General features: G+C 52.1%; 1 protein-coding gene across 2 annotated transcripts in view; it reads right to left on the bottom strand.

Annotated features, from left to right (window-relative positions):
• The window catches only part of CUNH12orf75 (chromosome unknown C12orf75 homolog), a 29,991-nt gene extending 2,699 nt beyond the window's left edge, over positions 1 to 27,292 (bottom strand). The window contains exons 1-5 of one of the 2 annotated variants that reach the window (XM_063255499.1): positions 27,268 to 27,292; positions 16,491 to 16,515; positions 1,833 to 1,868; positions 1,152 to 1,231; positions 265 to 302 (exon numbers count right to left, since the gene is read on the bottom strand). In XM_063255499.1, the coding sequence (XP_063111569.1) occupies positions 298 to 302; positions 1,152 to 1,231; positions 1,833 to 1,868; positions 16,491 to 16,515; positions 27,268 to 27,277 (156 nt within the window). In that variant the 5' untranslated portion in view covers positions 27,278 to 27,292 and the 3' untranslated portion in view covers positions 265 to 297. Of the gene's footprint in view, positions 1 to 264; positions 303 to 1,151; positions 1,232 to 1,832; positions 1,869 to 16,490; positions 16,516 to 26,183; positions 26,428 to 27,267 lie in introns of those variants that run through there. The other variant, XM_063255498.1, reaches the window with a different exon arrangement.
• Positions 27,293 to 27,610: the final 318 nt, after the last annotated feature.

Below are 27,610 nucleotides of genomic sequence, written 5' to 3'. Positions count from 1 at the left end.
GAAGTGAAGAAGTAGCCACAAAGACAGGTGACCAGAGCAGTAACCTCTCTATAGTGATCCTCAGGATGAGACCCCTCATCAGGGGACAGCACCGACACACGGGCCCCCGCGATGAACGTGACCACTGTGCCCCACAAGCCAGGGCTGAGGAAAAGGAAGCAAGCCCCCCGTAATCAAACCCGACTGTCTGAAATACAATAACATCCACCCTTTATTCATCACCGAGAGCAAATATATAAAACCGTTTAGAAAAATAGACAGTACCTCTCGTTTACTGGGCCACGGTGCCAGCGTCCTCTAATCTTAAAGAAAAATTAGAGAAAAGTTAAATGTCCAGATTGTAAAGAACACATTGTGATTTCCCACAAAACTACAGACGAGCTAAGATGCACACTTTCGCTGTTCTACATCACAGGGGAATAGCAACGAGGACCAGACCACAGCAGTGTCAGAGCAGCGAGGGACAGCACATAACACAGCAGACTGTTACGTTCAATCCCTGTCATCTCGTTTTGAGCACCTACACTGTTATTGTTTGCAGTTTGTTGTTGTTGTTTGTCTCTTTTGCTTTTTGTTTTTCTTTTCTGTGTCCTTTGTCTCTTAAATAAAGAGTGAAAAATAAAACCACACATTCTATAATAAATCAGTGGAGTGCGCAGTAGATCCGCATTCTCACTGTGAGCCTCACTTTAAAATGCACGTAAGCAAGACCCATGGCCGTGGTCCACCGGGCCTCTTATCTGGAAAGCTCTTCACTCACCTGAGCTACTAACTTACAACCCAGGAAAGGGAACCACACTCCCCTGAATTCCACATCAGCCCCCTTATCAGTCAAAAACAAAACAAAACGAAAAAAGGCATCCCAGAAATCTACCCTGGTGCACCACAAAACCTCCATGAACTGACTTGAAGGCGAGCTTTGCAAGAGGAAATTAAAACTCCCCATGGAGCACAGCTACAAATAAAAGCTACGTGTGCTCTGGAATTACTCTTAATACACAAGCAGCAATTTCAAGGAACGCCTATCACAAACTGATTTCCGGCTCCCTGAAACGAGGTAGTAGAAGCCAGCTAAGCAGACATAGAAATTTCATATTGTCACAAAACACGCAAAGAGCTGCAGGGAGCACACACCCCAAAACCGTCCTTACTTTTTCGGGCAGTCTTGGTTTGATTGGTCCCCACATCGACAGCTTCGGCGGGCAGGCCCACGTAGACGCCGCCGTAGTTTCTATGAGACAAAGCAGACCGACTTCAATGGTACGTACCGAGAGAGAAGAGGCAACATTCCAAACAGTTACATAATTATTGACACAATACATGGTCTTTCAAAGTTGAATCCAAACTATCTTTGTTCCTGGAAATGTAACTCTGTTTTGTTTTGTTTTGTTTTGTCTGAGACAGGGTCTCACCATGTAGTTCAAATGGCCATTGACACTCAAACCCACAGTGATCCTCCTGCCTCAGCCTCCTCAGTGCTGGGAAAACAAGCGGGTACCCCCAGCTCGGCTGAAGGGATACAAATTAGAAAGATGCTACATAAAAAAAACTTTACTGAATTCAGACTTCTCGGATATTTTACTTGCAATGAGGAATAAGAAGTTGGAACGTCTTGAGTTAGCACGGTGATAAACACGGGTAATGACTTGTCCCGGGAAATGGCTAACATCTATCAAGAATTCCGTGTGGCCTCTGGATGAGCCCCTCCCAGGCCCCCTGGGCTGAAGACCCTCCCAGTGGAACCTGTTTCCCTGGCAATGTGCCGCCGGTGGAAAATCAGCAGGGGCAGCCTCGATTACTCAACACGACGCCAGCCACAACCCCAAACCTACCTCCTCTTGTCATCTTCCGTTATCGATTCTTCTGTCCTAAAAGATCAAAAACAGGTGTGATGAGCCACTTGGTGACAAGGACAGAGACTTCTTTTTTGGTGCTGAGAAAAAAGGGCTCATTGGGAGGAAGCGGGCTGCGTCCACTTCAAGAGTTTCCACCATCTTTCCGTGGCACAGGATTGCAGCTCACGAAATGTGCCAACCCAGAGGGGCTCCCAAAAGACTCGCTACTGAACTACAGGAAAAACTGAGGGCAGCCAGGATGGGGAAGAGCACATAAGCCAGATGCCAGGATGCCAGGGCTCTCACAGGCTGTGCCAGGCACTCCCCAGATGCCCAACTACGGGAGCAGGCTGCCTAAGCTCGAATATCAAGTATGTGGTCAACCAGCCGACTGCCAAGTCCTTCCCGGTCCTTACATGCTGCAATTTTGTGTCTCCTGTACCAGTTCAGTGGCACAACCATGGGTACCGAAGGATTTCTTCAGTGCAGGAAGAGAAATGCCAGCTGGCTTTTCTCTCCCGTGAAGTTAGGAGCCATGTCACACACATTCTATGCACACACAAAGACAGGAGCGGATACTCTCGCAGGGAGGCACTACTGTACAACGAACCATCTCCTCCCCTGAGTAAGGGAACCCCTCGGCATATTGTGAAGAGGAAAGGAACCTTCCTTAGGGCCCTAGTGAGCACGCACGTTACTCTTCTGAAACAAACACACAAACCAGGCTGAGCCCGACACGTAGCTCTAAGGCTGTCCCTAAGGCTGTCCATCAGGAGGAAGGCAGGCCAGACGCGCTGGGTCTTTTGGTTCTAGGGGAACCGTGGTCCCCTAGTTGAAAGCTGTGCACACTGCACATGCAGCTGCCTGGAGCATTTCACTGGAACCCCTGGCAAGTGCCAAGCCCTCAGAGGAGGAGATAAGACCAGCAGCGACCTGGTACACTCTGGACACCAAATCAGCACGACCCCCACTGGGGGAGACACCACCGTGAGACCCAGTTTCCCCACGCTGAGCACAGAACCTGTATCTGCTAGATAATTATCAACCCCTGAGCCTCTGGCTGAAGTGAAACTGTCCTTTAATTCAGAGGTGTCAAAGTCATTCTGCGTTCAAAAGGGTGTCTTGCTTATTGACGTGGCCCCCAAAGTGCTGCTTCCTGCTTTTAATTAAAATGGATTTATAAACCTTTACCACAGGGGATGAGGACGTGACGGTGACAAACTTGTGAGGATGAGTACAGCATTTTCTACGGGTAAATGATGACACCATGATGGGACTGTTTCTCATCAGACAGCCAGATACAGCTGGTGGGCTCGGACGTGAGCAGCTCCTCATGAGCTCCCCCACTGATGATTCTTTCCACACCCACCTACATATCTGTTCATCTTAACTCTTTCTCTTCTGTGCAATTATACTGAAAACATAATTTACGTAAGAAAATAGAAATGCATTTTAAACCTATTATATTAATTGTTCAGTAGCCTATAAAGTCCAACCTGGTCAGGTATAATGGCACACACCTGTAACCCCAGCACTCGGAAGGCTGAGACAGGAGGACTGCTGTGAGTTTGAGGCCAGCCTGGGCTATACAAGCGAGTTCAAAGCCAGCCTTAGCTAGACAGCAGGACTCTGTCTCAAAAAAAAAAAAAAATCTGTGTTAACCGGTATAAAAGTAATCAACCTGTATAAAACTAATCACCTTACATCTTTAACCAGCAAGAAATGATAATGTAGCCACCCTATTTCATGGATAACGAAATTCAGCTTAGCTATAATGCAGCATGGCTTCTGGGACGCACATTCTCCTGTCCCTCCAGGTATGTTACACTGCCCCCCTGAATATCGGCCCCCTGAATGGTGCTGGGCCTCTCCCTAGACCTTCTACAAACTGTTATTCTTAGTCTGAACGGAGACCAGGACTTCAGCATCGGTGCCGCCCAGTGACCTGGGTCAGCACTCTTCCACACCACAGCTTGGGGAGGTCAGGCCCAGGAAATGGGTGCAGACAGCCACAGAGCTAACAGATAAGCAAGACCCACAGGAGAGGCGCCATTCGGACCCCACCTATCCGACACCAATGCCTGTGTCTGGGCCACCTCGTAGCTTCTCGGGGAGAAAGATGCAGAAGTCCAGACAACCCCAGTGGGAGGTCAGCAAGGTGCTTCTCCAAAGGAGGAGCCACCCCGCGTCACTCCCGCCAAAGCTTTGAGCACCCGAGTCTCCCAGCCTGCACCTGCTGAAGCTGTTACTCCTTTCAATACTGCAAGAGAGCAGCTGACCTCATCCTAAAATGAAAACCTGAGGCCTGGGAACGCTGATAGCATGATCAAGGTTCCAAAACTAACAGGGCCGGAATTCAAATCCAAACTTGCAGGATTCCAAACCCCGACTCTGGAGCTGTGAGGCCGTGCTGCTGCCAGTCAGAGAAACACACCTCCCCGGACCCTTCGATGCTGAGGACACCACAGGCCCAGCGGGAAACCCCTCAGCGCCCCTGGGGCCTCACAGCTCAGGGTATGTTTCCTCTTGGGTAGGAGGGGAGGCTGCCTCTGCTGTGCAGTTTCCAGCTGAGACTGCAAAATCCGCCCCCCACACCAGTGACAAGAGCAGGGTGACAGCAGCAGGCAGAGCGGCACTGTCCCTGTCCAAGGAGGGACAGCCCAGGAGGTCCTGAGGACCAGGCTGCAGGACTCAGAACCAGAGGACTTCACCGCCCAGCACCCTCCCAGGAGAGCAGAGCCGCAGACTGAGTTACCCCAGGCTGAAGACACTGAAAACGAGGCTGGTCCACATCGAGGACCCAGCAGAAGACCAGAAGGCGCCACTGCGGGGGGCAGTGCTCTTGGGGAACTAACTGGTCCCAAGGCTCCAAGGTCAGCTCACCAGGAACCTCACCCTGGGGGAAAGGAGCAGGACAAACCTCCCACCACAGTAAGGCCTGGGGATCAGGGGAGGAGCCAGGAGCCCGTACCCCGTACCCCGGCACCCCTAAGCAGAGATGCTCAGTGCAAGACAGGAAAACCAAACTCTGCCGGGTTCCCTCCCACCTCCTCCCCCTGGGGCTCCTGGGGTCTTCCTCAGCCATGCTCGCCTGGAGCCAGAGGAAGCCACCAGCAAGCAAGAAAGAACCTAGATCATATTACTCAGATCAGGGAGCTCGGAAGCAACTATGCAGCCAGCCAAGACAAAAGCTGCTCTTGCCCGCAGACTCGCGCTGGACAGGAAGCCAACACCCCGCTTCTCCAGAGCCCCACCCCGCATCCCGCACACTTGGTGCTGCTGGGCTGGGCCCCTGAAGACCACCTTCTCCCTTGTCACTATGCAGTGGTGAGTTCCACCAACAGGGGAGAGGATGAGCTGCCAGGGGGAGGGTGGCGCAGAGCTCCTCTCCTCTCCCAGCTCAGCTCTCTGCTCCCAGAGCCTCCTGCCACCCTCACAGTGCTCCCAGGACAGTCCCATGTCCTTTCCAATCACTGCAGCTCAGGGTGGCTGCAGTACAGCCCACAGCTGTCATTACTGAAGGGTCACAAACATCTGTCCTGACTGCGTCGGTGCCACCGGCCCCTCCTCCAGGCTCTGAGGTGCCAGCATCTGCAGGTGACCCTCTCCACTCAGAGCCTGGGTCCCAGCCTCCAGACACTCCCTCCTCCATTCTGATGGCCCCACCTCCTGCCGGGTCGGGTCGCTGGGGGCCCAGCAGTGACAGCCACTTCCTGCTACCCCTGCAGTCCTCTCTTCCATCTCTAACTCCCCGAGCCCTGCTTACCATCTCCTGACAGTGAAGTCTCTCTGTTAAGTGGTCTGGGTGTGGGATGTAGCAGTGCATGCCGAGAATCCCAGGAGGACAGGCCAGGGGATCAAGAGCCCGAGGTCAGCACGGGCTACATAGTGAGTTCAAGGCCAGACTGAGGTCCCCACGCGGCTTCACAGGGCACCTGGGAACTTCTCAAGAACCGCTGGGTGCAGTGCTGTCAAGGTCACAGGTGCGCTGGGCTGCACGGCGGGCTGTGCACATCAGTAAGATCACAATCCTGCAACACAGGAGCTTAGAGGACACAGGGCATTCACAGAACAAAGCAGGACCAAGGTGGACACTGCTCCTGGTCACCCCTGCACACTGGTACGGGAATGCAGGACTTGCCAGGCCAAGGGTTTTTACACAGGAGTGGGAGTTAGGCTTCAGAGGTTTTGTGCTTTGCAGGGAGGCTGGACTTTTGAGACAGGGTCTCCATCCCTCCTGCTCCACCCCAGACCCCTTCAGCCTCAGGTCTGGCACTGGGATGCAGGGCTGCGCCCTTCACGCCGTGAAGACTCACATCAAATTTCTGGCCCACAGGCCCTGAATTTGCCTCCTTTAGAAATGCACAAAAATTTTATGTTCTGTGTATTTTACTGCAATAAACAATTGAACAGGGGAAGGAAGGAACGAGAAAGGGGATGAAGCACGGAGTTAAGACGTGCCCTCTGCATGTACCAACCCCCCACAGGGCGTGGTCATTGCATACTAACAAAAATGGAAATGAAATGAATAGAAATAAAGACATATCAAGAAGGGTGAAGGGCTAACATCAGGAGGCTGCCCTGTGCCAGCTGGGAGCTGTCCCAGGATTCATGCCCTGGCAGCCTGGGCACAGTTCCACCCTGGCCTCTGCCTCCAGGGAGCTGTGCCCAGCAAGAGGCAGAAGGAACCCCACCTAGGCTGCAGCATCCCCACGGCCACTCGCCCACAGAGGAGGCCACCTTGGAGCTCCTCAGGGACCCTAACTGCCCAGCACATTCCTCAGTGTCTTTAGCACTGAGACAAGGGCCCAGCAGGCTCTGCAGCGGTGACAAGTCCCTCCTGTCTCCAGCTGTCCTGGCAGCAGGGAGCCCCTGCCAGTCTCCCCTGCTCCCGTGCAAGCCCACACTCCCCGTTCAGCATCCGACACACCTGAATCATGACTCCAGGGTCTGCTGCTCACCGACCGGCTCAGGGTCTCTCTGGCCTGTCTGGCCTTCAGCCTCACACCCTTCCCAGGAGTGACAATGACAAGACTCTTGGCTGGGCGGCAGCAGCCCCGCCTCGCTCCTGGGCCAACTGTGCCGTCCTTGCCTTGGGCCACACTGAGCTCCACAGCCCTGACCACATGGACTCAGGGCCCGAATGGGTCTGACTTTGGACCCCAGAACCAGAGGGCAACTGGAGTAGCTGTGGGGAGAAGTCTGGAGTGAGTGACTCCTGCGCAGGGACCCCTCTGCACCGCTGCACCCCACATACCCACCACCTGCCCGGCGCTCCAGGTCCCTGCTGGGACATGGAGAGCTCCTGGCTGGTATAGTAAGGCAAGAAATCGAGCTCTTCACCACGAGTTCTGCCTTGGGTCGCATTTAGGCCAATGGAGTGGTTCTGGGAGGGGACAAGGGAAACAGCAGAGGCCACAACAGCTGTCCCAGCCCTAACGGCAGCCACGAGGCTGCAGAATCCCTCACGCAGAACTGCATGCAAAGCAGTGGACTCCACCCTTGCACTGCACAGCACGCTCCTGCCTGGGGCTTGGGACTGAACTCGGGGCCTCACAGGCCACGCAGTGCTCTGCCACCGAGCTACACCCCAGCCCCATCTGACACAGCTTCAAGGCTCTATCAGGACCATAGGTCGAAAAGGGCCAGGGCCTGCCTTAGTGTCCACCTTCCGCAGCTAATCAAGGAGCAAAGGGATGGGAGGGGAGGCCCAGAGGCAGGCTGACTTCTCTGTCCCTATCAGAACACTTTTAAGGGCCTGGAGAGGCTGAGGTTTAAGTGTTGTTTAATTTCACCTCTTGGCTAACTGCGCAAATTACCTATTATCAGTTATGAAGGCAGCGGAGGCAATGAAGGGAGAGGCATCAAACCAGAGAAGCGAAAGGTCCGAGGGAGGGATGCAAACCGACAGCCGGGTTTGTGCAGAAACATTGTCCATTTCAGGGCTGCATCCGGAACCAATCCCAGCAGCAAGTCTGGTCTCTGAAGTCCAAAGAGGGACAGGGCACATGGCCCGAAAGGACTTCCTTGTCCTCTGTTACCCAGGCCCCACCCTAAAGACCACACTGCGTGATGCATTTTCCCCCAGCAGCGCACAGCAGGAACCTCACGGGTGGTAAACTGCTCTCTGCAGTGCAGCCAGTGTCTCATTTCTTGATCAGAAATTTAAGAGTGAAATATATGTAAATCATATCCTCACATATCATTTTAGAAGAAAACCTCCTAAGCCACAAGACCATGTCCTAAAACTGTGGAATATGTAGTAACCATTTTGAACCAAGTTTGGAAAATACATGGAGTATTTAATGGAAATTGGGTCTTTCCTTTTTTTTTGTACTAGGAATCATATTCAGGACCTTGTGCTTGCCAGGCAGGCGCTGTGCTGCTGAGCTACATCCCCAGCCGCCCTCTCTTTGTTTAGCAAAGATCTAGCTTCTTTTATCAAAGAGCAGGTGTTCATGGAGACAGAGCGTGCCCAGGTCAAGGCCACCCACTGCGTATCACAGCAATCTCCCAGATACACTGGCGTGCTTACAGGCCTGTTAGCCTCATCGGAGCAGAAGCAGGATCGTCGAAGGTAGCGTGAACCCCAGTACCCCAAATTTCCCCCACTTTCAACATCTGGGATAGCTGGGAAGACACCTCTCAGCTGATAGTTTTTCTATTGCTTTTGGTTTAAGGTTTGTGGTTTTTCAGGGAGGGGGGATTTTTAGATGGGAGGGGTCTCATTTTATTGTCCATGCTGCCCTTGAACTAACTGGCCAGGAGAGCAACAGTTACTGACAGAACAACAATCATAGCATAACATGATTGAACAGTCCAGGGGTTCCATGTAGATATTTGGCTTTAAATGGTCATGTGTAAAATTCACTGCTAAAGGGTTCCTGGCTTCTAGCACAGCACATTTGTGCAGAGGGAGAAATTCAATCTTTCTGGTCCATTTACGGAACATCTTACAGCCTGCTGTGTAACGGAGAGGTGCTTAATTTCCTAGAGACTCTGGATCAGTATCCACCCTGGATCTACGAAGCTTAAGAAGAGCACCATGCTGAGTTTAGCAAGTTCCCAGTGAGGATGCCAGAAGAGGGACTGACAGGCGCCCTGAGCTGTCCCTCTGCCATCTAACTGTCCCAGTGGGTGGCCTTAGTCAGCTTCATGTTTTTCTTTTTCCTGCATTTTCTTTTCCTGGCATGCCACTTGTCAGGTTGACTTTGGTAAAACAGAGAACACTAGCAGTATTTTCCTCCTAACCCACCAGCTGAGCTGAGTGTGGTGGTGCATGCCGGTCATCCCAACACTCAGCAGGCGAGGCAGGCACAGTGTCATATTGTTTTTGCTAAAAGGAATCTTAATTCAAAGCTAATACATCTAATATAAACTTTTTCTTTCTGTCATACATGGTAATCAAAACATTTTTATCATTGAACTTGTGTTGTACAGAATAGCTCTCCTAGGGGCCTAAAGGTTAAGAAAAAAACTGGAACCCTGTCATGTGAAGGGACAAATACAGGTGACAAGCAGTAGACAGCAGCCGGCAACCCCAGTGAACATTTTCCAACTCCTCTTAGCCACAGCCTGCAAGAAAATTCAGAAAGTGTTCGTTTCTCTCTGTCGTCCACAACTCCTGCAGTTCTCTGGCAAAGACACCATGTCTCTTCCTCGTTCACCACCAGACGTTCTAAATACAGAGCTGATCTAACTAGAGCTGATCTAAGCAGAAAGGCAGCCTGTGGCCTTTGCTTTCCCATGTGTGCAGTGCCACTAATGAGGCTGAACTTATTTTGCTTTATGAGCAGCACAAATGTGGTGTGGGAGCCTCTGGAGACCACGCCGGGAGCACCGGGGATGTATTTTTGCTATCGCTTGAGATGATCTTTGGGAATACGTTTATTCACTGACAATATTTGCTTGCATCTCCACCCGGAATCTCCAGTTGAAAGTATAATTCTTCCTTCCAAGTCGGCTTTTGCGGCCAGTACTGCTTACCTGCACCGCGGGGAGCTCGTACAGCTGCACAACACACCATCTTTTCGCACCCCCATCCCTCTTTTTCCCTCCCTTCTCGTTTGCAAAAGACCCATCTTCCTATCTGCAGTACATGGACCTTTATGTTGCTCTTGAATTTATTCACACTGTGGGTTTCATGCTTCCCGTGCCTCCAGGTCTCAGCAGCACTCAGCCTGCACCGCTCCCTCCGATGGTCCCACTAGGAAACGCCAAGCCTGTGGTTTCGGGGTCCCCAGCAGTCGTGGGGGAGGGAGCAGCCTCGCTCATCCGTGGCTCCCCGCCGCTCCGCCTGGGGTCTCCAGCCTTCACCCGTCCTGCTCCTGCCCCGCTGGCTCCTGCCTGCAAGAAACCGCCCTGCGTGCCCGCCCAGCCAGGAGAGGCCCTCGGAGGACGCAGCGACCCCCGCCGTGGGGCTCTCGGGGGCCGGTCGGGACACCAGCGCAGCACTGCGACCCGCGCCCCAGCGCGGGAAACCCGTGAGGCCCGGCCACCGCGAAACGACAAAGACCACGTCCAGGACACTGAGGACACCGTGTTAGCGAGCAGGTAAGTAGCTAGGGACTTGTAAATCGAGGGCCCTCTGCCGCCCAATGGCAGCTTTTCTGGAACATTCCGCCCAATCCCTCGTCTATGAGCAGCCGGCCTGCGCATGCGCAACGTCCGCGCCTGCGCAGACGAACAGGGAGCGCGAGTCCAGGGACGCTGGGAGGGGCGCGCAGACCTGGTGCCTCAGGGGTGGGAAATCCACAGAAGTCTCCAGGTGAAGGAGAAACTAAATTTTAAATAAAAGCCAGCCAAGGATGCCCGCCGAGACCAGGCGGACCTGTCCGTGTCCAGACGAGCCTGGTCACAAAACATTTCCTGCTGTGTGGCCCACGTGGCTGCATAACCGATGTCCCTGCAAGGTGACTTGAGCCTTGTAAACTCCCACGGGACCCGCGACATCACTCAGTCCTCCAAGTGCGATGTGCAAATCTATCTCGGTGCCTCCTGCCAGCTCTTCCGTTGCCTGCTCTCCCATAAATGCCCTGTGTCAGCCGGCCGGTGTAATACACGGCCTGCTAAACCTCCTCTGTGCCCTCTTCCCCTGTGCGGTCCGTTTTCTGTCATACAGAGAAATTAAAAACAGACATTCATGATTTCGTGTTTTAAAGAGACAGATGGTTCGTGTGTTTTATGTTGCTTCATCTGCGCCTTTTTTCTCTAGACTTGCTCCTTCTGCAACAGTAACATAGTTTTATCAAAAGGAACCGTAAAGAACATAAACTTCCTAAGCAGGGAGCAGTGCTGGAATGATCTCGTTTCCATCATGAGGTTGTGGTTTTTCTATTATTTTCAACAGCAAACATTAAATGTATGTCTAAGGCCTTTTTATGTGACCCATACTCTCATATTGCTTAGACCCCGAGAAGTGTTTTTACCACGCCAAGTATGGGCACACAGAACAAACTGTGACGACTGCTCCCTTTCCCGGGAGCAGCACCCGATTTTCCCACTCGGAATCGCTAGTCTCTCCAGCTTTGCTTGTGGATGGGTCGAGGAGGCTGAGGATTCGGATTGGCTATGGCAGAAGGCACGTGACCCAGGCCTAGCCAATCGGAATCTTACATTCCACTGGTCTGGGGGCTTGATTCCCAGGAGGTACCTGGCCCACGTGGCACCAAGAGCCTGGCAGAGCGCCGAGGATGAGAAGCTCCTGTTCCAGAGGGACCACTGGGATAGTGGGACACAAAACCAACAAGCCGTCACCATCTGACACGCAGCCAACACAGGTCAGCAGCGACCAAGAGAGTTTCTCCTGTCCTTTGACAACCTGGATCCAGCTGTGGCCAAAGCCAAACCCCTGGAGCTTTTCCACGGCACGTGCCAGTAAATTCTTTTTTGTTTGTTTGTTTAAACCAGTTTAAGCTGGGCTTCTGCCATTTCTGAACAAAAATATCCCAACTCAATCTAGCGGTGCCAAAAAGCTAAGAGAATTCGCTAAAATGAAAGCATCGTTGATTTCTGCAAGAACTCAAAGCAGCCAGATGTCACCGCTTTGGATTTACTTGTTTTGTTTTCTGTTGCTGCGCTGAGATTTAAAGAGACAGAGAGGGGGACGGAAATGCTGGTTGTGGCCCACACACAGACCCGCTTGTGCAGGCTGAAACTCTAGGGACTCTCACCCCGGCTGCGCGTCTCTAAGTCCCCCTTCCCCGATCTGAACCCTAAACCTGTTCTGGAGTCTGCTGTCTCCTCACCACAGACAGCCCCTACCCAGACTGGCCCAGCTTTCCTGATCTCCGGTTCTACCCCCCAGTCTCCTCACTTACAGCAATAAACAGGAAAAGCAAAGCAGACTTCAATATGCAAAATCATCCTCACACAGAATCAGGCAGAAATAATTTTTTAAAAGGTGAAGGAAAGTATAAAGCATGAATAGTGGTTGTCTTGTGGTAGGATAGTAGCTAATCTCATTCTCTGTTGTACTGTCTGCATTTTATGGTATTTCTTCCGTAGTAGAAATGTATATTCTTTTTTTGGTTTTAATGACACAGGTCCTGCTGTGTGGTGCAGACTGGCCTTGAACTCCCAGTGAGCCTCCTGCTTCAGCCTCCCAGTGCTGGGATTACAAGTGCCCATGACCACACCCACCAAAAATGCCTATTTTTCAAATGTGCTTCCTCTTTAAACTGACACTCTTCCCACCCTCACTGGCCACACTGTAGAGACACTGCGTGTTGCCCACTTCCTTCCTCGGAGTCTGCTCTGATTCCAAAGTCCCCCAGGCACCCCACCGGGCCATCAGGACACACAATGGTTCTCCTCCTGCTCCAGCTCACCTGGCCTCTTGGAATCATCCTCTCTTCCTGCCTTCCCTGGCATAAGAGATGCCCCCTTCTGTTTGCTCTCTGGCCAGTCAGTCCATCCACACATCTAACCCTGCAATCTCTGCCCTCTCCCCTCCCTACCCCTCCCCTTCTCTGAGGAACTCAGCCACAGCCAGGTCGGCACTGAACTCTGTTTTCATAATCAGCATTTGTCACACTGTGTTTTGGTCCTCAATAGACAATGATCTAATGAAAGAGTGTTCAAAAAAGATGACAAATGTTTAAAATTTTTTACATTTATTAAAGTAAAGAAATGTCACTATAGGGGCTGGGGATTTAGCTCAGCGGCATATGCACCTGCCTTGCAAGCAGGCAGTTTTGAGTTCGATCCCTGGTACCGATAAAAAGGAAAAAGACAAAAAAAAAAAAAAAAAAAAAAAAAGACATGTGCTGTCTGTTTATTAAAAAATGTCACTATAAATGGTCACTATGTCACTACAAGTCCCCTTCAAAGGACTCCCTGTCAGCGCACGCAGCCCACCTTCTTGCCGCTGTCGGCAGCCGCCCTGCAGTCTCCTTTGCCGAGTGTCCTCAGCCGCGCTGTCCCGGCTGCCTCACTGTACCAAACCGGCTCAAAAGGTCTCCCCTTCCGGTCATTTTGACTTTGGGGAAGAACCAGAAGCCATGCGGAGCCAGATCTGACGAATACGGTGGATGAGGACACAGTGTCATGTTTTTAGGAGCTGCCTTTCTGTTGCATGGCACTCGGTGGTGACACTCGCCATATTTCTGTCAGGCCTCATAAAGAAAGGCACTGATAAAAGAGGACTCTCAGGGCAACCTCAGAAAATGACAATGACAGGATGCATTCGTGAGAAGTGACGGGGGTTTTGAAGAGTTTAATGGCAATGTCTTCTAGTATCATAATTTTTTAATATTTAAATATTCACCATATGTTTTAATAAACCTGTTGTATGGAAATATTTTATTTGCTATTACATGCTAGTTTCTTACCTGTAGAAAAAGTAAATAAATACGAAGGAAAAAAATCGCAGGTCTTCCGAAAAAACTGCTATCTTAGTACAGAGTAAAACAATAATTATAATATTTCTGGCTTCCGAAAGTAAGTATAATTTTCCCACAGCACTCTTCCAGGGTCGGTGTAATAGGGTGGTTGCCCTGTGTAAGACCTCCACCCCCCAGAGCTACTGTGCTATTTTGGTCATTTCTTCTAGTTTGAAATTAATTTCTTAGATAAAGTAATTAAAAAGTTTAATCTTCATAATAAAATAGTCAAGTCATCTTAATTTCTTAGCTCACTCTTTCATGGAACACTACAGTCAATACTTACAACATCTAACACTACAGTCAATACTTAAAAGTCTACAGTTTTTACTTTAAAAGATAGAAGATTTGAATATATCTTTCTTTGGCAAGGAAAAGTAATGCAGTAATATTCTCTAATTTTTTCCAGTTAAATTTACTGCATGTTTGTCCTTTTTGTGTTTGTTGTTTTATTTTTTGCGACAGGGTCTTGCTATGCAGTTCTGACTGGCCTCAAACTGTGCCAATTCTGCCTCAGCCTCCCGAGTGCTGGGATTACGGGGATTACACCCAGCCTGCATGTATTGTTTAAAGGGTCATGAGTTTAATAAGCTACTTTTCTGTAATAGAACATCTAATGAGATATAGCCAGAGGACATTTAAATTTAAAGAACTCAAGATTTAAAGAAGTAGTCGCTAAACTGTGTCTCACACTCCAGAGTAATTAATTCTGGAGCCAAATCATGGCACATTCTATTAGAAATTTCCATGCCTCCAAAGATAGGAAGCCATGAAGCCAGTCTCTCTTTGAGGAAAGAATTCACATGGCAACTGTCATCCAAACACCAAAAACCCAGGACGCTGCTTCATCGCAAAGGTCTAACGTGAGGGGAGCAAGGCACTGCAGCTCGTGGCAGAGCGGGAAGCTTCTTGCAGGGAAAGAGACGCAAACCCGGAAGAGGGCAGCCCCCTGGGGAAGGTCCTTCTAGGCTGCTGCAGTTTGGATGCTCAGTGTCCGAGCCCCCATGTGCCGAAGGCTGCGTCCACAGGATGGCCCATCCACAGCACGGAGAAGGGGCAGTGATCAGAAGGTGGACCCAGCCGGTCCTGAGACCATGGGGTGCATGCCCCAAGGGACTCTGGGACATTCTCATCCTCTAGCCCTTCCCCCACCCCATTCAAGATGTGAGCCTTTCACTCCAGTATGTGCGTCCCCCAAAACTGCCCTCCATACCGGGCAGCGACACAGTGAGGAACGGCCCTTCCCACGCCTCCTCTCTGCTGTCTGGACTTCACAAGTCTAAACTTGTGAGCTGAAACAAATCTTTTCTCTTTATAAAGTTAGCTGCCTTGGGAATCTTGTCACAGTAATGACAAACTGCATAATATACAGGCAGAGGGAACAAATGAGTGGCCTCCCAAGTCTCAAGTGACTCTGTGCTCAATGCAGGGGGCAGTGGATGAGGTCAGAGAGGTTCCGTGCAGAAGTCTCCAGAACACAGAACAGGGCTTGAGGAAAGCTCACCTACAGCAGCGTCCAGAGCCGAAGCACAGGGAGAAGCCAGACCCACGGGTGCTGCATGTTTGCTGACAGACTCACCACAGCAAGCAGGCGTGGACGCCATCTGCAGCTGCTCCTTTGTGCCTGAGGTCACTTATAAAATGTATATCTCATTCCCAGAGAACACGAAATCCATTCAAATCTCCTCTGAATCCATCTTTGTGATAGAAAAGTCGGACTCTATTTTTAATGTTGGTTTGCTGACAGCTTCCAGCCCCCAGTGCTGCGACTTTTGCCCCTCATCTGTGCAAACCAGTGAGAAAGCTGAATGCTTCTTCCCCGCCCCAGCTGCAAGATCAAACCGCTGGCCCTGGGAAGAGCCCTCGCCAGCCTAACTCCCAGCCACGGGAAGACAACTCGCTGGTGCACCACTGTGGGTCCCGCCCTGTTCTCCCCAAAGGCCTCGTCACCGGAGAAACAACTCTTCACACCACTGATGCTGTCTGGCTCCATGAGTCTTGACGTCCTGACCCAGGTAGGGTAGGAGGCTTGATCCCAGCGCCAGGCACCGATACCCACGTGATGAGGGGAAGGATGCAGGGCAAGAAGCCTCAGGTGGAGGCTGAGAAGTCCAAGGCCAGGTGTGGTGTCTGTAAGGCCTCCCTGCTGCCTTGTAACCCGACAGAGGGCTCTACACAGTAGGAAAGGGCCTGCACACAAGCCCTGGTCTCTTCCCTTTCCTGTCACAGCACTGAAGCCACCCCGTGACCTCATCCAGTCCCCTTCTCCCCCCAAAATCCTCGCTCTAGATACCATCAACACCCAACAGTGAGGGCAAAGTTTCCAGTGTGAGTATTGGGAGGCCCCAGTCAAACCACACGAATGACTGTCCATAGTCACACAAGTGTCTGGCTGTCAGCTTGAAAGCAATCAGCATGCATGAGGCCAAGGCCTGGCTGCCGCCTCTCCTGCTCCCTCCCCGCAAACCCCACAGTCATGGGAGATACAATCTTCAGTCTCAGCCACGTCTAACTAGAAGAAATCTCGCTCCTGGCGAGACAGAAACACAAGTAAACGCTGCCTTCTCCCAAGATTCTAGTGAAAGTGCCAGCACAAGAGGAAGGTTAAACTGAAAAGTCACACCTGAGAAGAGTCTTCCAACAGCCTCGCCAGCCAGGCCACACCTTCACACGTGCTAGCGCGGGAAGGATTGCCAGCTCCTCTCGGCCAGCACTGCAGGTCTCAGGAGGTCACAGAAAGAGAGCAGACAACATGGTCAGAGCAGGTACTCACGTGTCTTTGGCTGCTCCTGCAGGGCCTGGGGAGAAAAACAGAGACAGGTTTGCATCAGCGTGAAAGCACTGTCACAAGCACATGAAGCCCGACACCTAACTGAGAATATCCTCAAAGAGACAAGGTTTTGGGACATGATTTCGGAACAGGACGGGGAGGGCAAGGAAATTAGGAAATGCAGTTCGTGGGTTTCAAGTTCTGCCGTTTTGACCAATGCCTCTGCATGGTGCTGGCTCCAAAGAAGTGGCCGAGCTCACTGACTCCCATCGCCCGTTTCCTGGGCGAGGCAGCTGGAGGTTTGAGCATTTTCATGCTTCCTACACTGATGCCGCATCACATTATTCTAAGTCAGCATCCTGCGCTGGTCACAAAGCGCCTGCAAAATCACAGGACGAAGTGGAAGTGTCCAGAAGTCTCGGGGACAGCAGGCTCGCTCCGAAAGGAGTCCCGGGCAGCGCTAACTCGGCTGTCCAGGGCTGTCCTCGGCTGTCCAGGGCTGTCCTCGGCTGTCCAGGGCTGTCCTCGGCTGCTGTTCGCAGCTGCACCTTTCCCCCCAGGTGTGCATCAAGAGGACAGAGACTGACATGACGCTTACTGTAACCTCTTAAAACCCACTTTCTTCCGGGGCCAATGAAAGTAAGAAGAGCACTTTCCCGAAGACTCCTGTGGCGATGCAGGCGGACTGTGGTAAACACACGCACAAGTCAGTGTCAGCAGGCGCCTCTAAGAGCTCAGTTTCCTTTCGAGGAAACAGAAATTCAAGGAAGTTCTGCAAGCCACAGACATCTGAAAGCAAAGGAAGATGTGCTACCAGGTAAAGGAAAATGCAGGGAAAGTAACTCTCCAAATTGCAAGCCGCGCACCCTCGATGTTATCTTAGGGTGCCTAACGCTGCAAACCAAAAGCTCATCGTGCAGAGTATCAAAACTATGGCGCAAATACATTGTTTTAGGGTTGTGATTAAACCTGAACGTTGTAATAAAGTTAGTAAAAAGTTTCTTCAAGAAAGAGAACTATTTCTGTGATGCTATAATTAAAGTCAAAGGGGGAGGGAACAAACACTGGAATCTAAGAGCATTTAAACCAAAATGCTAAAATTTAAAAACAAAAGTGCAGCGATGCCCACCTGCTGCCCCCGCTCCGGGGCGGGTGGGGGTGCATCACAAGGTCCAGGTGATAGCGGGCAACTTAGCTCCCATCTCAAAATAAAAATTAAGAAGCAGAAAGGGGCTGGAGCTATCACTTTGGGAGTGCACTGGGGTTTGCTCCTTGTACTGAAGAAGAAGGGAAGGAGGGGAGGAGGGAGGGGAGGAGGCAAAAAGGGAAAAGAAACATTGCCAGTGTAGCACAGCGCCACCAAACACCTGTGAGCATCAGCATTTTACTTCAGTCAAAACACGCGGAGAATCTGAAAGGAAGCCTGTAAGAAAATAATATCCTTTTCTGGTTTTTATTTTCACGGAAAAGATAGGGAACGGCTTTAAGGTTGGCAGGCTTAGAGCTCAAGAGAAACCGAGTCCTAAGTCTTAGCAAAAGAAAGCAGAAATATCCTGAGTTCCTGAGCCAGGGGCACCCAGCTCAGCCTGAGAGGAGGGTGGACGGTCAGGTCCGAGGGCGCAGCAGACCACAGCCGGCCCTCCTCCAAAGTCCACCCAGCAGTCAGCAGAGCTTTGTGCTCCTGAGCCTCCCGGGTGGGGACACACTGCGCCCACGGTGACAGCCAGGGAGGCAGAGACAACGACATGCACCATCAGCTGACTTTAATAACTGCCAGCGCTCACCTTGCTGAACGGCCTTTCCTGCTGGGATCCCCATTTAATGACCCAGAGAGGCTGGTGTCACTTTAGCCCCGCAGCCAGCTGTCCTTTCTCTCCTGAAAGGGCCCTGGCTTGAAAAGGCAGCATCCACCTAGTGACTGCAGCCCTGGGGACTCAGAAACGCTGCCTAGAGCACATTTGTGTGATTGGAAAATGTACTCCATCTCCAAAAAGGGAAGAAAATGTGGTTTCTAGAAGCAGGGTGACATGGCGGTTAATATAACCAGGGGACAATAGGACAGCATGGAAGTTCACACAGGAAAAAAAGTTAGAAACCTTGGCAAAACTCCGAGATCTGAAACAAAAATCACTGCCCTTGCTACAATGTTTCTGTCACCTTCTTTAATTATGTAATTGATCAGATCAAGATTTCTGAGATAATTTATGCAAAAATACTTTGACCAGAATTATTTGGGTAACCACACAATCCCATTTAAGTTGTGTTTGCAAGTCACGTGAGGCAGCATTTATTAAGCAGCACTTACAGTGGTCCACTTCTCTCTGGGCCCCGGGGAGAGAGAGCCCATTCATCCCTGTTAATGTCACTTCATTTCCTGACAGGCTGGCTCTCAAACATAGCCTTGGTGGCTTAATATAACGGGCCTTAGGAGAAAGAGATGGACGGTACCAACAAGAAAAGCACTAAAAAGCACAGGGAACATTTCTGGGTGTCAAGACTTTATTGGTAGTTTCCAAAGCTCTGTGGATAATAGTCACCATTTTAAGTATCTTCCTAAAAAATGGAGAGGGGAAGGCTGGCTCTCAGAAAAGTACCACACGCAGTTTAAGTAACAAAGTCACCGGGAGGGAGGAGGACAGCTGGGGACTTTTCCCGTGGAAGGCGACATGTTTAACACCTCTTAAACACTGCCAGGTGTTGAGGGCATCACTAAATCTTTCCAGGACAGTGCTTACCTTTTACTTTACACCCTCAGCAAGATTTTATTATTTTATTCATGAGTCTCAATGTCAACAGCTCAGTTACTTTAAAAAATGCAAGCAATCCAATGTATCTGAACATTCAAAACCCGTAAGCTGACACCAGGATAGCACTGAAGGAGAGCCGGCCTTTTTCTCTGATTGCTGGCGTGGAGCCCCTACATCCCTTGGAGTTTCCCAGGTGACACGGATAACAGGAGCCTTCTTCCCTCCAGTGCACTGCCCTGGGTGGCCGGGGCTGCTCACCAAAACCCCAAGCTGTGACCGGGCAGCTTGGGGCTCACAGCCCCGCACCCAGGGCTGGAGGTGGAGCTCGGCAGGCTTAGAAACCTCAGAGGCCTGCGCCCAGGGAGCTGTGGGTTTCCGAGGACAGAGGCACCCGGGCCTCTCTGACGCCCACTTTGGACCCCGATGCCACAGTGTAAGGTGGGTGCGGTGTCTCCCCTGGGGTGGGGCCAGGGCTGGGGCCTCGGGCCACGTCAGAGGAAACACCACCGAGACATGTGACCTGTGTCTTCCATAACAACATGGTGGCCTCACGGTGGCTGCTTCCTGAATGACAGAGCTGCTGAGCTGAGCTGCATTTCTCCTGGCAGGCAGTTTTCAGAACCCTCTCCTTCCACGCTGACTTACCTACTCCTCAACAACTGCAGAAAAGAAGCCTCTGTGTCCACTTCCCAGGGCGAGGCGTGACAGCTGTCACAGTCCCAGAGGATGGAAGCCTGAGCCTGGCCCAGGGGTCCACATGGATGGAAGGGGGTCCTTCTGCTCCCGCCTCTCACAAGCATGCCGAGGTGCTCACCTGGGTCACCCAGTGCACTCTCCTCTCTGAAATCCTTCACTGCGTGTGTGCAGAGCCCCTGTCCAACTGCGCATCTTGGGACCAGGAATATGGACACTCCTTCCCTGGGTTCACCAAGCAGGCCCAGAAACCTCTCATGCTAGCCTCCCCCTCCTCCAAAACCAACCAATTCTGTGGGCTGGGCACGTGGCCCTAGGGTACAGCGCTTGCCTAGTACGTGCAAGGACCCCATCTGCAATCCTCAGCATCACTGAAAATAGCACAAAAGTAAACAAAAGAAATATATGGCAAATTGATTTTAGGGGGGGGCCTGTAATTGACTCCACATGTCATACACTCCATAAACACAAAGAAATGTCATTCCTGGGGAATGCGGGAACAAGCCAGCTGTAGGGCACTATCGGTCGGGTATTTTAAGTAGAAGCATCCATCGCTGTGGTCCCATGGTGGCAAACCTACGGCCCTCTCTGCCAGCACGCAAGCCGAGTCGCCCAGCACTGTATTCGGATTTACCCGCAGTGATGGCACTGTGATAAATAAGTGGGTTTGGGTCGCAGCATGGCCTCCAGGGACCCCTCTGAGAGCTCATCTGTGTGCGCTGTGGAGGCAGGTGTGGCCCTGGGATCCCAGGATGTCTCTGAACGGCCCGGAGCACCCCCAAAGTGGGTCAGCTCTGAACAGGTGCCACTGTGAGGGGCTCCTCCCACGTCCAAACTCTAGCACGAAGAAAACACGACTTTTTCTCACCACAGGGCCACTTTTCCCATCCCCTCATCTCCTTTAAAAGAGGCTGCACACATTTTTACATTTGAAAAATAGCCTATTACTGGCTTTTTGATCACTGTATGATATGGGCATTACAGCATTTACAAAATACACTGAAAATGCTCATTGCTAAACGAGTTGCTAAATTATACAGTAAGTCGCAGTTCATGCTCCCGTGGGAGTGGTGATTCACACACGTGTGCGCACACACTGCAAGTAAAATGATTTATGTGGCAAATTTATAAAAATTCCTACAGATTTACAAACCACCGATCAGAAACACAGTGACTTATGAGAAGTAATAAAAGCATGCAGGAATGATTCATTCTTTGTTCTAGAAAACAGAAAGTTCCACAGAGAACTGTATCAATATAACTACAGGAAAAGAAACAGAATTCGCTTCCACGCTGACATCTGCCGTGGGCTCCTCTGACCCGTAACAATTCTACAACGAGGTCACCCTCAGCTCAGCCAAAAGCAGTGAAACAACGCCTTACTTCACACAGCAATGCTTATTTTTAAGAAGCTAAAAAGAAAAAGAGAGCGAGAGATCCACAGGCCACTGGCAGGGATACGTCCTAGAAATATGAAGCATGTCAGGGTGTGCAGAAGAGTCCAGGAGAGCTCCTGCCCAGGGGCACTTCCGGGAAATGCAAGCTAGGGGCAGATTCCTATGTGCCAGAGGGAACAGGCTGGCATCTCGCAGCTCAACCGCAGCTTCAGCCAGGGCCACACCAAATGGCAAGTGGCTCCTGGCAGAACTGGGTAACTCCCCGGGGTCAGCTCCATGAGCTATTCCCCTGGAGGCAGAGGTGACCCTGGGCACCCGGAGCACGTGAGTCATGAGGAGACCCTGCCGATCCCGCCTCACAGCTGTGACAACTGTGCGAGCGGAGGTCCCATCTCTTCATCAGGAGGACAGCGTCCCGTGCTGCTGCCCGCCTGGGGTGCAGTTCCCAGGCGGGAACCCCCTGGCTTCCTCCTCCAGCCTTATAGCAGCCCCCCTGGGCCCGCTTGCCTCGGGACCCCCCGGGAGGCTGCATCCCAACTCGGGCCGGAGCCACGGTCTGGGCCTGGGCCTCCGAGACTGCAGTCAACCGCCGTAAATCCTAGCACACATCCACAATGCTCCTGCTCCCGCTCCTGCTCCTGCTCCTGCTCCTCCTCCACCAGTTACACATGCCTTTCCCGATAGCTCGCAGGGCACACGCAGTGAGGTTTCCCTAGCACAAACAGTGCACTGAGCACTTGGAGCACACGAGGCAGTGTTCCAAGCCTTGTGCACACACTGACCAATGTCGTCCTAAGTCACAGGTTCTGTTATCACTCAGCTTTACAGTTGAGGCACAGACAGCCTAAGCACACTGCCTAACATCGCACAGCAGATAAACAGCAAAAGACTCAGGGGTGGGTTCATTCCCCCACCCGGCTCCTCTCTTCGCTCGCTGCTTCCTGGCCACCATGACATGAGCAGCTGTCCTCCGCCAGACCCTCTGGGCAAAAGTGGGATCCACAGTAAACCTGTCTTTTAAGTGGTGGCATCAGGGACCAAGTCCCTCAGTGAAGAAATACGTGCATTCATTCAGCAGGTGTTTTGAAATTTAAAAAAAAAAAAAAAAAAAGTCCCACTAAAGGTTCGGAGGGCAATCTACAAGCAGAGGATAGAGCTGTGCACAAACTGGGCTCTCAGGGTTCCAGCTGGGAGTGGGGACCCATGAAACAAGCAATAAAGCGTTATCTCTCTGGCAAAAGGTGTCCCAGCCTGGGAAAACCAGAGAGCTGAGCGTGATTAGAGACCGGGAGGCAGCTGGCTCCCTGCCCTCGTAGGTGAGGGCAGGGAGCACTGCATGATGGACCGGACTTCTCAGATGCCGTTGACAAGGTCGTTATCGTGTCCCCGCAAGGTGGGTACCCACACCGAGCACCCAGCATCATCTCAGCATTTCCAAACCACCAGCAGAGTCAACTGAGGCCGGGCCAGGGCATCAGCATCCCAAGAGAACGCAGGCCATCTAGCTAATTGAGGACAAGGAAATAACTCATCGAAATAACTGGACCCAGAAGGATTACAGCGTCCCTAGGTACGCTGATAAAATACGACGAATAACTGTCAAGTTCCTCCTCTGACTATTGTTATATAAAGAGCAGAAGAACCACTTCTGGTTAGAAACATTCTGACAACTGTCCAAAAATCATGGCTGGACAGTTGCCAGTTACAAAGCTCTGGCAAAAACTACACCTCACTGATTATCAAGAGCCAAGCACTTCTAAAATAACTCTCCCGCTGGAAAATAATTAGTCTGCCTGGAAACAGGCTCTTACAGAGAGGGGGACCGTCGGAACTTTTAAGGGATTTTCTGGTTTACAGTTCTCAGTCACAGTGTGTATCTATCAAGACGCTACTTCTTTAGGTAAAAATGCAGTTATCCATCTCTGAGCCTTATTATGGGATAATTCCAGGAAAAACAGGAGAATAAGGACTCGGTGCGGGTGGGCACACCACACTGTACCACAACGCTCCACTTTATAATTAATAGGAGACTGAGAGAGAATATTCTAATCCTGATGGCTCCCCAGAGGTTAGGGTCACGGCCTAGACTTATGCAGGAAAAATGTCCCAAATCCGCACAAAATGGCAAGCTCTCCTACTATAGTTCCAGGCTGGGAAAAATCGAACTCGTACCTTAAGACAATGATCCTGTCAAGACAGGAAAAAGACCAATGCTGAGTAAAGGCTTCTCACCACCCCATCTGGGCAAACAGCTCCACTCCTCCTCCAGGAAGGCTTCCCTGATTCAATTCCATGCCATCCTATGATCATCCACAGCTGGCTGCCTCACCTTTCTGCTGAAAGTTTCTACGGAAAGCCCTGTGTACAGGGGTGGACATGTCGGGGCCCCAGGTAGAAAGACACTGCGCTAAATCTGCCCAAACTATTACAGGGCAGATCTGGCTCCCTCTCCTTAGAGCTACTGCACCGTGTTACTACGCTGCTGTGGTGTCCCAATCCGATTGGCCGGGTACCTTACTGCATGTCTGTCACCCTAGTAACCAAGCTCACTGTCCTGAGGCCCAGCGTGGCCACTGTCTAGGCATCTGCGGACAGGGTCAACAATTGTCTGGGTTTACCTGACTTACTAAAGGAGCCAAAATGAAGCTCAGGGTCTTGGTTCCAGGCTCGGAAACACGATCACAATGTGCTAGGTGGCAAAGCAGATTTGTCATTTTCTTGCAGAAAAATATCCAAGGGAAGCTATTTCCCCCAACAGGCTACCAACTTTTAGTCTGACATGGAATTACACTATCTGAGCGCTTGCCAGCACCATTTGATTCTGAGTTTCACACCGTGCCCAATAGAACCGGGTACTCCCGTACAGACAAAAGAACCTAAGCTCGGAAAAGCAAAAGGAAATCGGTGCCTACAGTAACACCAGCAGCACAGCGTCAAGGCAAAGTACAAGACCCCGCCAGGGCTCTTCCCACTGCCGGTCTCTGCACTTGTTTATTTCAAAAGGCAGCAACCAAAGCGCAGGACTCCGGGATGCTTCAGAAGTTGTGCTCTGCAAGCTCCTGGAGGACAGGGACATCTGGGTGCCCCTTTTCCCATCGCGGCTTGAGTTCCTGCATGTCTGCAGCTCGGTCCCGGAGCACGCGCTCACAGCCATGCGCTGCGGGGTCCCTGCATCACCCTTCAGTCTCCTCTTGCTCTGTTTCCCTTCTGAAAAGCAATCCCTACCATCAGCGGACAGAAAATAGCAGAGGCCAGACGCCAAGCAGAAGCAGGAGCAGGGAGCTGATCGCAGCCTCGGTGACCAGGCAGGTTTGACAGTCTGAGGTCAATACCTTGCTCTTTTGTGAACAGAAAGTCACTCTCGCCAAAAAGCAGCTGACAGAGAGAATCCAGGCTGTCACCTGCACTGTCCCTCCTAAGCGAAAGCAAACAGAAGCCACACAACGCATATGAAGAGGAACTTCAAGCATTTTTCAACGTAACTATACCTCTCCATGGCACAACAGATGTGCTCCTAAAAAAATCAATCAAGTACTCATAAAGAGAAGCATTTTCCCAAGAAATACGATTCTTACACTAACATCATAGAGGTAGTTTATGATAGCACCCTGATTCTCATCTACATGAAACTGCTCCACACCCCTAATCTCCACAGCAGTTCATTCACAAAAATGTAAATGCCCTGAGGTACCAGCTTCACTTTTAAAGAAATCTGTCACACATCTTTCCTAATTGTGGGTAATTTTTCTCAGGTGTTTTTTTTTAAACGGTGGGGGGGGGGGGGCTTCACAGCGCTGGCTTGATTGGGACCACACCACCCAGTACACGGAGAGACAATGCTCCACTCCCGTGTTCCCTTGGCATGGGCCCAGGTCTCCACTACAGCTCTCCGGCCACTCTCAAATCCGAATCCTGCCCTTGCACTCATCAGCACAGGGACTAACCACCCTGCCCCCTGCCCCCCAGCTGTCACGGGAATCTAATGACCTGCTCCTCGGTGCCTCTTCCGGTCACAGGAGCACACTTCAATCCAGGCGGAGAAGGTTACTATAACAGATAAACCTGGGTCCATCACACCTCTGGGATTGGAAAACCATCTGTCTCAGTCTCTTCTCCGCAAACCGAACGTCCCACAGGTATGACCACAGACAGCCAAAAGGACAAACTTGGCCAGTGAATGAAGCAGATTTCCACACCACTCCCACTGGCGTGAGTGTCCACATAAACTAAACTAAGCCAGGTTCGGTCCTCAGCCAGGTTCGGTCTGGGTGAGGGGAAGCAACAGGCCCAAGGTCACAAAGTAACAGGCAAGGCGTGCACGCCCTCCTGAGACACTGCAGTACCAGGAGCTTCTGGCTTTGGGGCTGGGGTGAGATGTGGCACCGGACTGCTCTCAACTGGAGGTGCCAGGGGCGCTTACCGGAAAAGACTGGGTCACAGGTCACAGGGACAACTCACGACGGATGGGAAGACCTCCCACCCGGCGAGGAGCGCTGGGTCGCACGCAAGGTCTCAGTCTTACGCCCCCTGACACACGCGCCTGCCCGCCTAGGAGCCCGGACTCGCCTCCCTCTCCACACAGGGGAGCGGCAAAGACGAAGTTTGGTCCAAAGGAAACCCGGAGCAGCAGAGCTACTGACAATGAAGCCCCGCACCGTGTCTGCGCATCCACGCTGCGCTCCACGGACAAGGCCGGGTGCGTCCGGGGCGCTATCCTCACCCCAGCACGGAAAAGTCCGGGTCCGCGGCCGGGGGAGGGCGCAGCACCCCACGGGCACCGCGGGCTCACTGGCCAGGCGCGGCCGCCCCCGCGCGGATCGGGACGCGCGACGCCCCCGCCCGGCCCTGCGCCCGCTCACCTCGGCCCGCGCCCGCGCCCGCCGCCGTGGAGTTCCCGCAGCCCATCGCCCCGCCGCTGCCCACCGCGCTCCGAGCTCGCGCCGCGGTCCCGGGGCGGAGCCGAGCCGGGTGGGGCGGGCGGTGCCAAACAGGGGCCCGGCGGGGGGCGCGCGGGGCTGGATGGGGACGCGGAGCCGCCCCCTGCGCCCCCTGCAGCCGCTGCGGAGCGCTGAACCCGCGAGGTGGACGCCCTCGCCCGCGCCCCTCCCCCGGATTCTCCCCCCCGCCGGACCCGCCCGTCGCCTTGGCAACCGCGGCGCCGACCAATCAGCAGCCGCCTGCGCGCTCCGCGGCCACACATTGGTGGCGAGTAAGGGGGCGGGAGTTTAAAGTGGGCTGGGGGGGGTCCGGGGCGGGGCCGGTCGCCCACCTGCGGGGCGATGGAGACCCCGCCTCCAGCCAGGAGGGGACGCCCGAAAGGCCTGTGTCACCTCCTTCACCTAGAGAAACCTAGAGCAGCTTCCCCCATTCCGCCGTGGGGGGATGGGAGGGGCCTAAATTCTTCCCCAGGTCGGTCCCACTCGGGCAGATTTAAAATACATACCGCGAAGTCTGTTGCCTGGCTAGGCGCTGAAGTCAGGCTGGCTTCCAGCCTGCGCCCTGCCCCAAGACCTGTAAGAGCAATAACTGAGGTACGTGCAAACCTCACCCAGGCCAGCTCTGATGACTGTCATTCTTAAATGGACTCGGGGTGAAAGCGAATTCCTCGGGGTGAGGACTCTGCTGTTTTAGTGATCTCCTGTCTCACAACAGGGACTCAATAAGGTGAATTCAAGAACGGAATTAAGCTCCATTTTAAACCCAATAGTATTTATAGAGAACCCAGAATGTGCCAAGTCCTTTGTTAAGTTCCGGGACAGGAACATGTGGGAGACAGTCCCGTCTGGCAGCCGATTATAAACAAATTAGCTGCTATATTGCAAGGGTGCCAGCAGAGGAATACAGGGTACAAGGGAACCCCAGAGAGCCTGGCTCCTAGACGTTCCCAAATCCAAACAGTTGTGTTGAGAGAAAAACGTATCTGGAGCCAGGGCCCTGGCTGACCTTTGAACATGACCTTCAAGATGCCGGTGTGGACTTGGTAATTTTATCATCCAGGATACAGGAAGCACACCATCCTCCACGCCAGCTTAGCTCTATGCGGTCATGTCCTGAGGGGATATCAACTCCTGGACAAATAAAAGCGTTCTTCTCTCTACCTTGGCCTTTACTCTCTTAGTCCCGTGCTCATGCGGATTCGAATCCAGCGCTGAGTGGCGGGGGCGCCGTTAAACAGCCGTAAGAAACGTTCTCTCATGTTTCCAGGCTATCCGACACTGCTCACCAGGGTAAGGACGCTTGAAGAAAGAGAAACACAGATCCGGACATCCAGAGGCTGGCCTGACCC

The sequence above is a fragment of the Cavia porcellus genome, unplaced genomic scaffold (assembly GCF_034190915.1).
Source record: "Cavia porcellus strain 051 isolate PalLab524CR breed Dunkin Hartley unplaced genomic scaffold, mCavPor4.1 scaffold_8, whole genome shotgun sequence".
NCBI lineage: Eukaryota > Metazoa > Chordata > Mammalia > Rodentia > Caviidae > Cavia > Cavia porcellus.
This window is presented reverse-complemented; position numbering and strand designations above follow the sequence as displayed.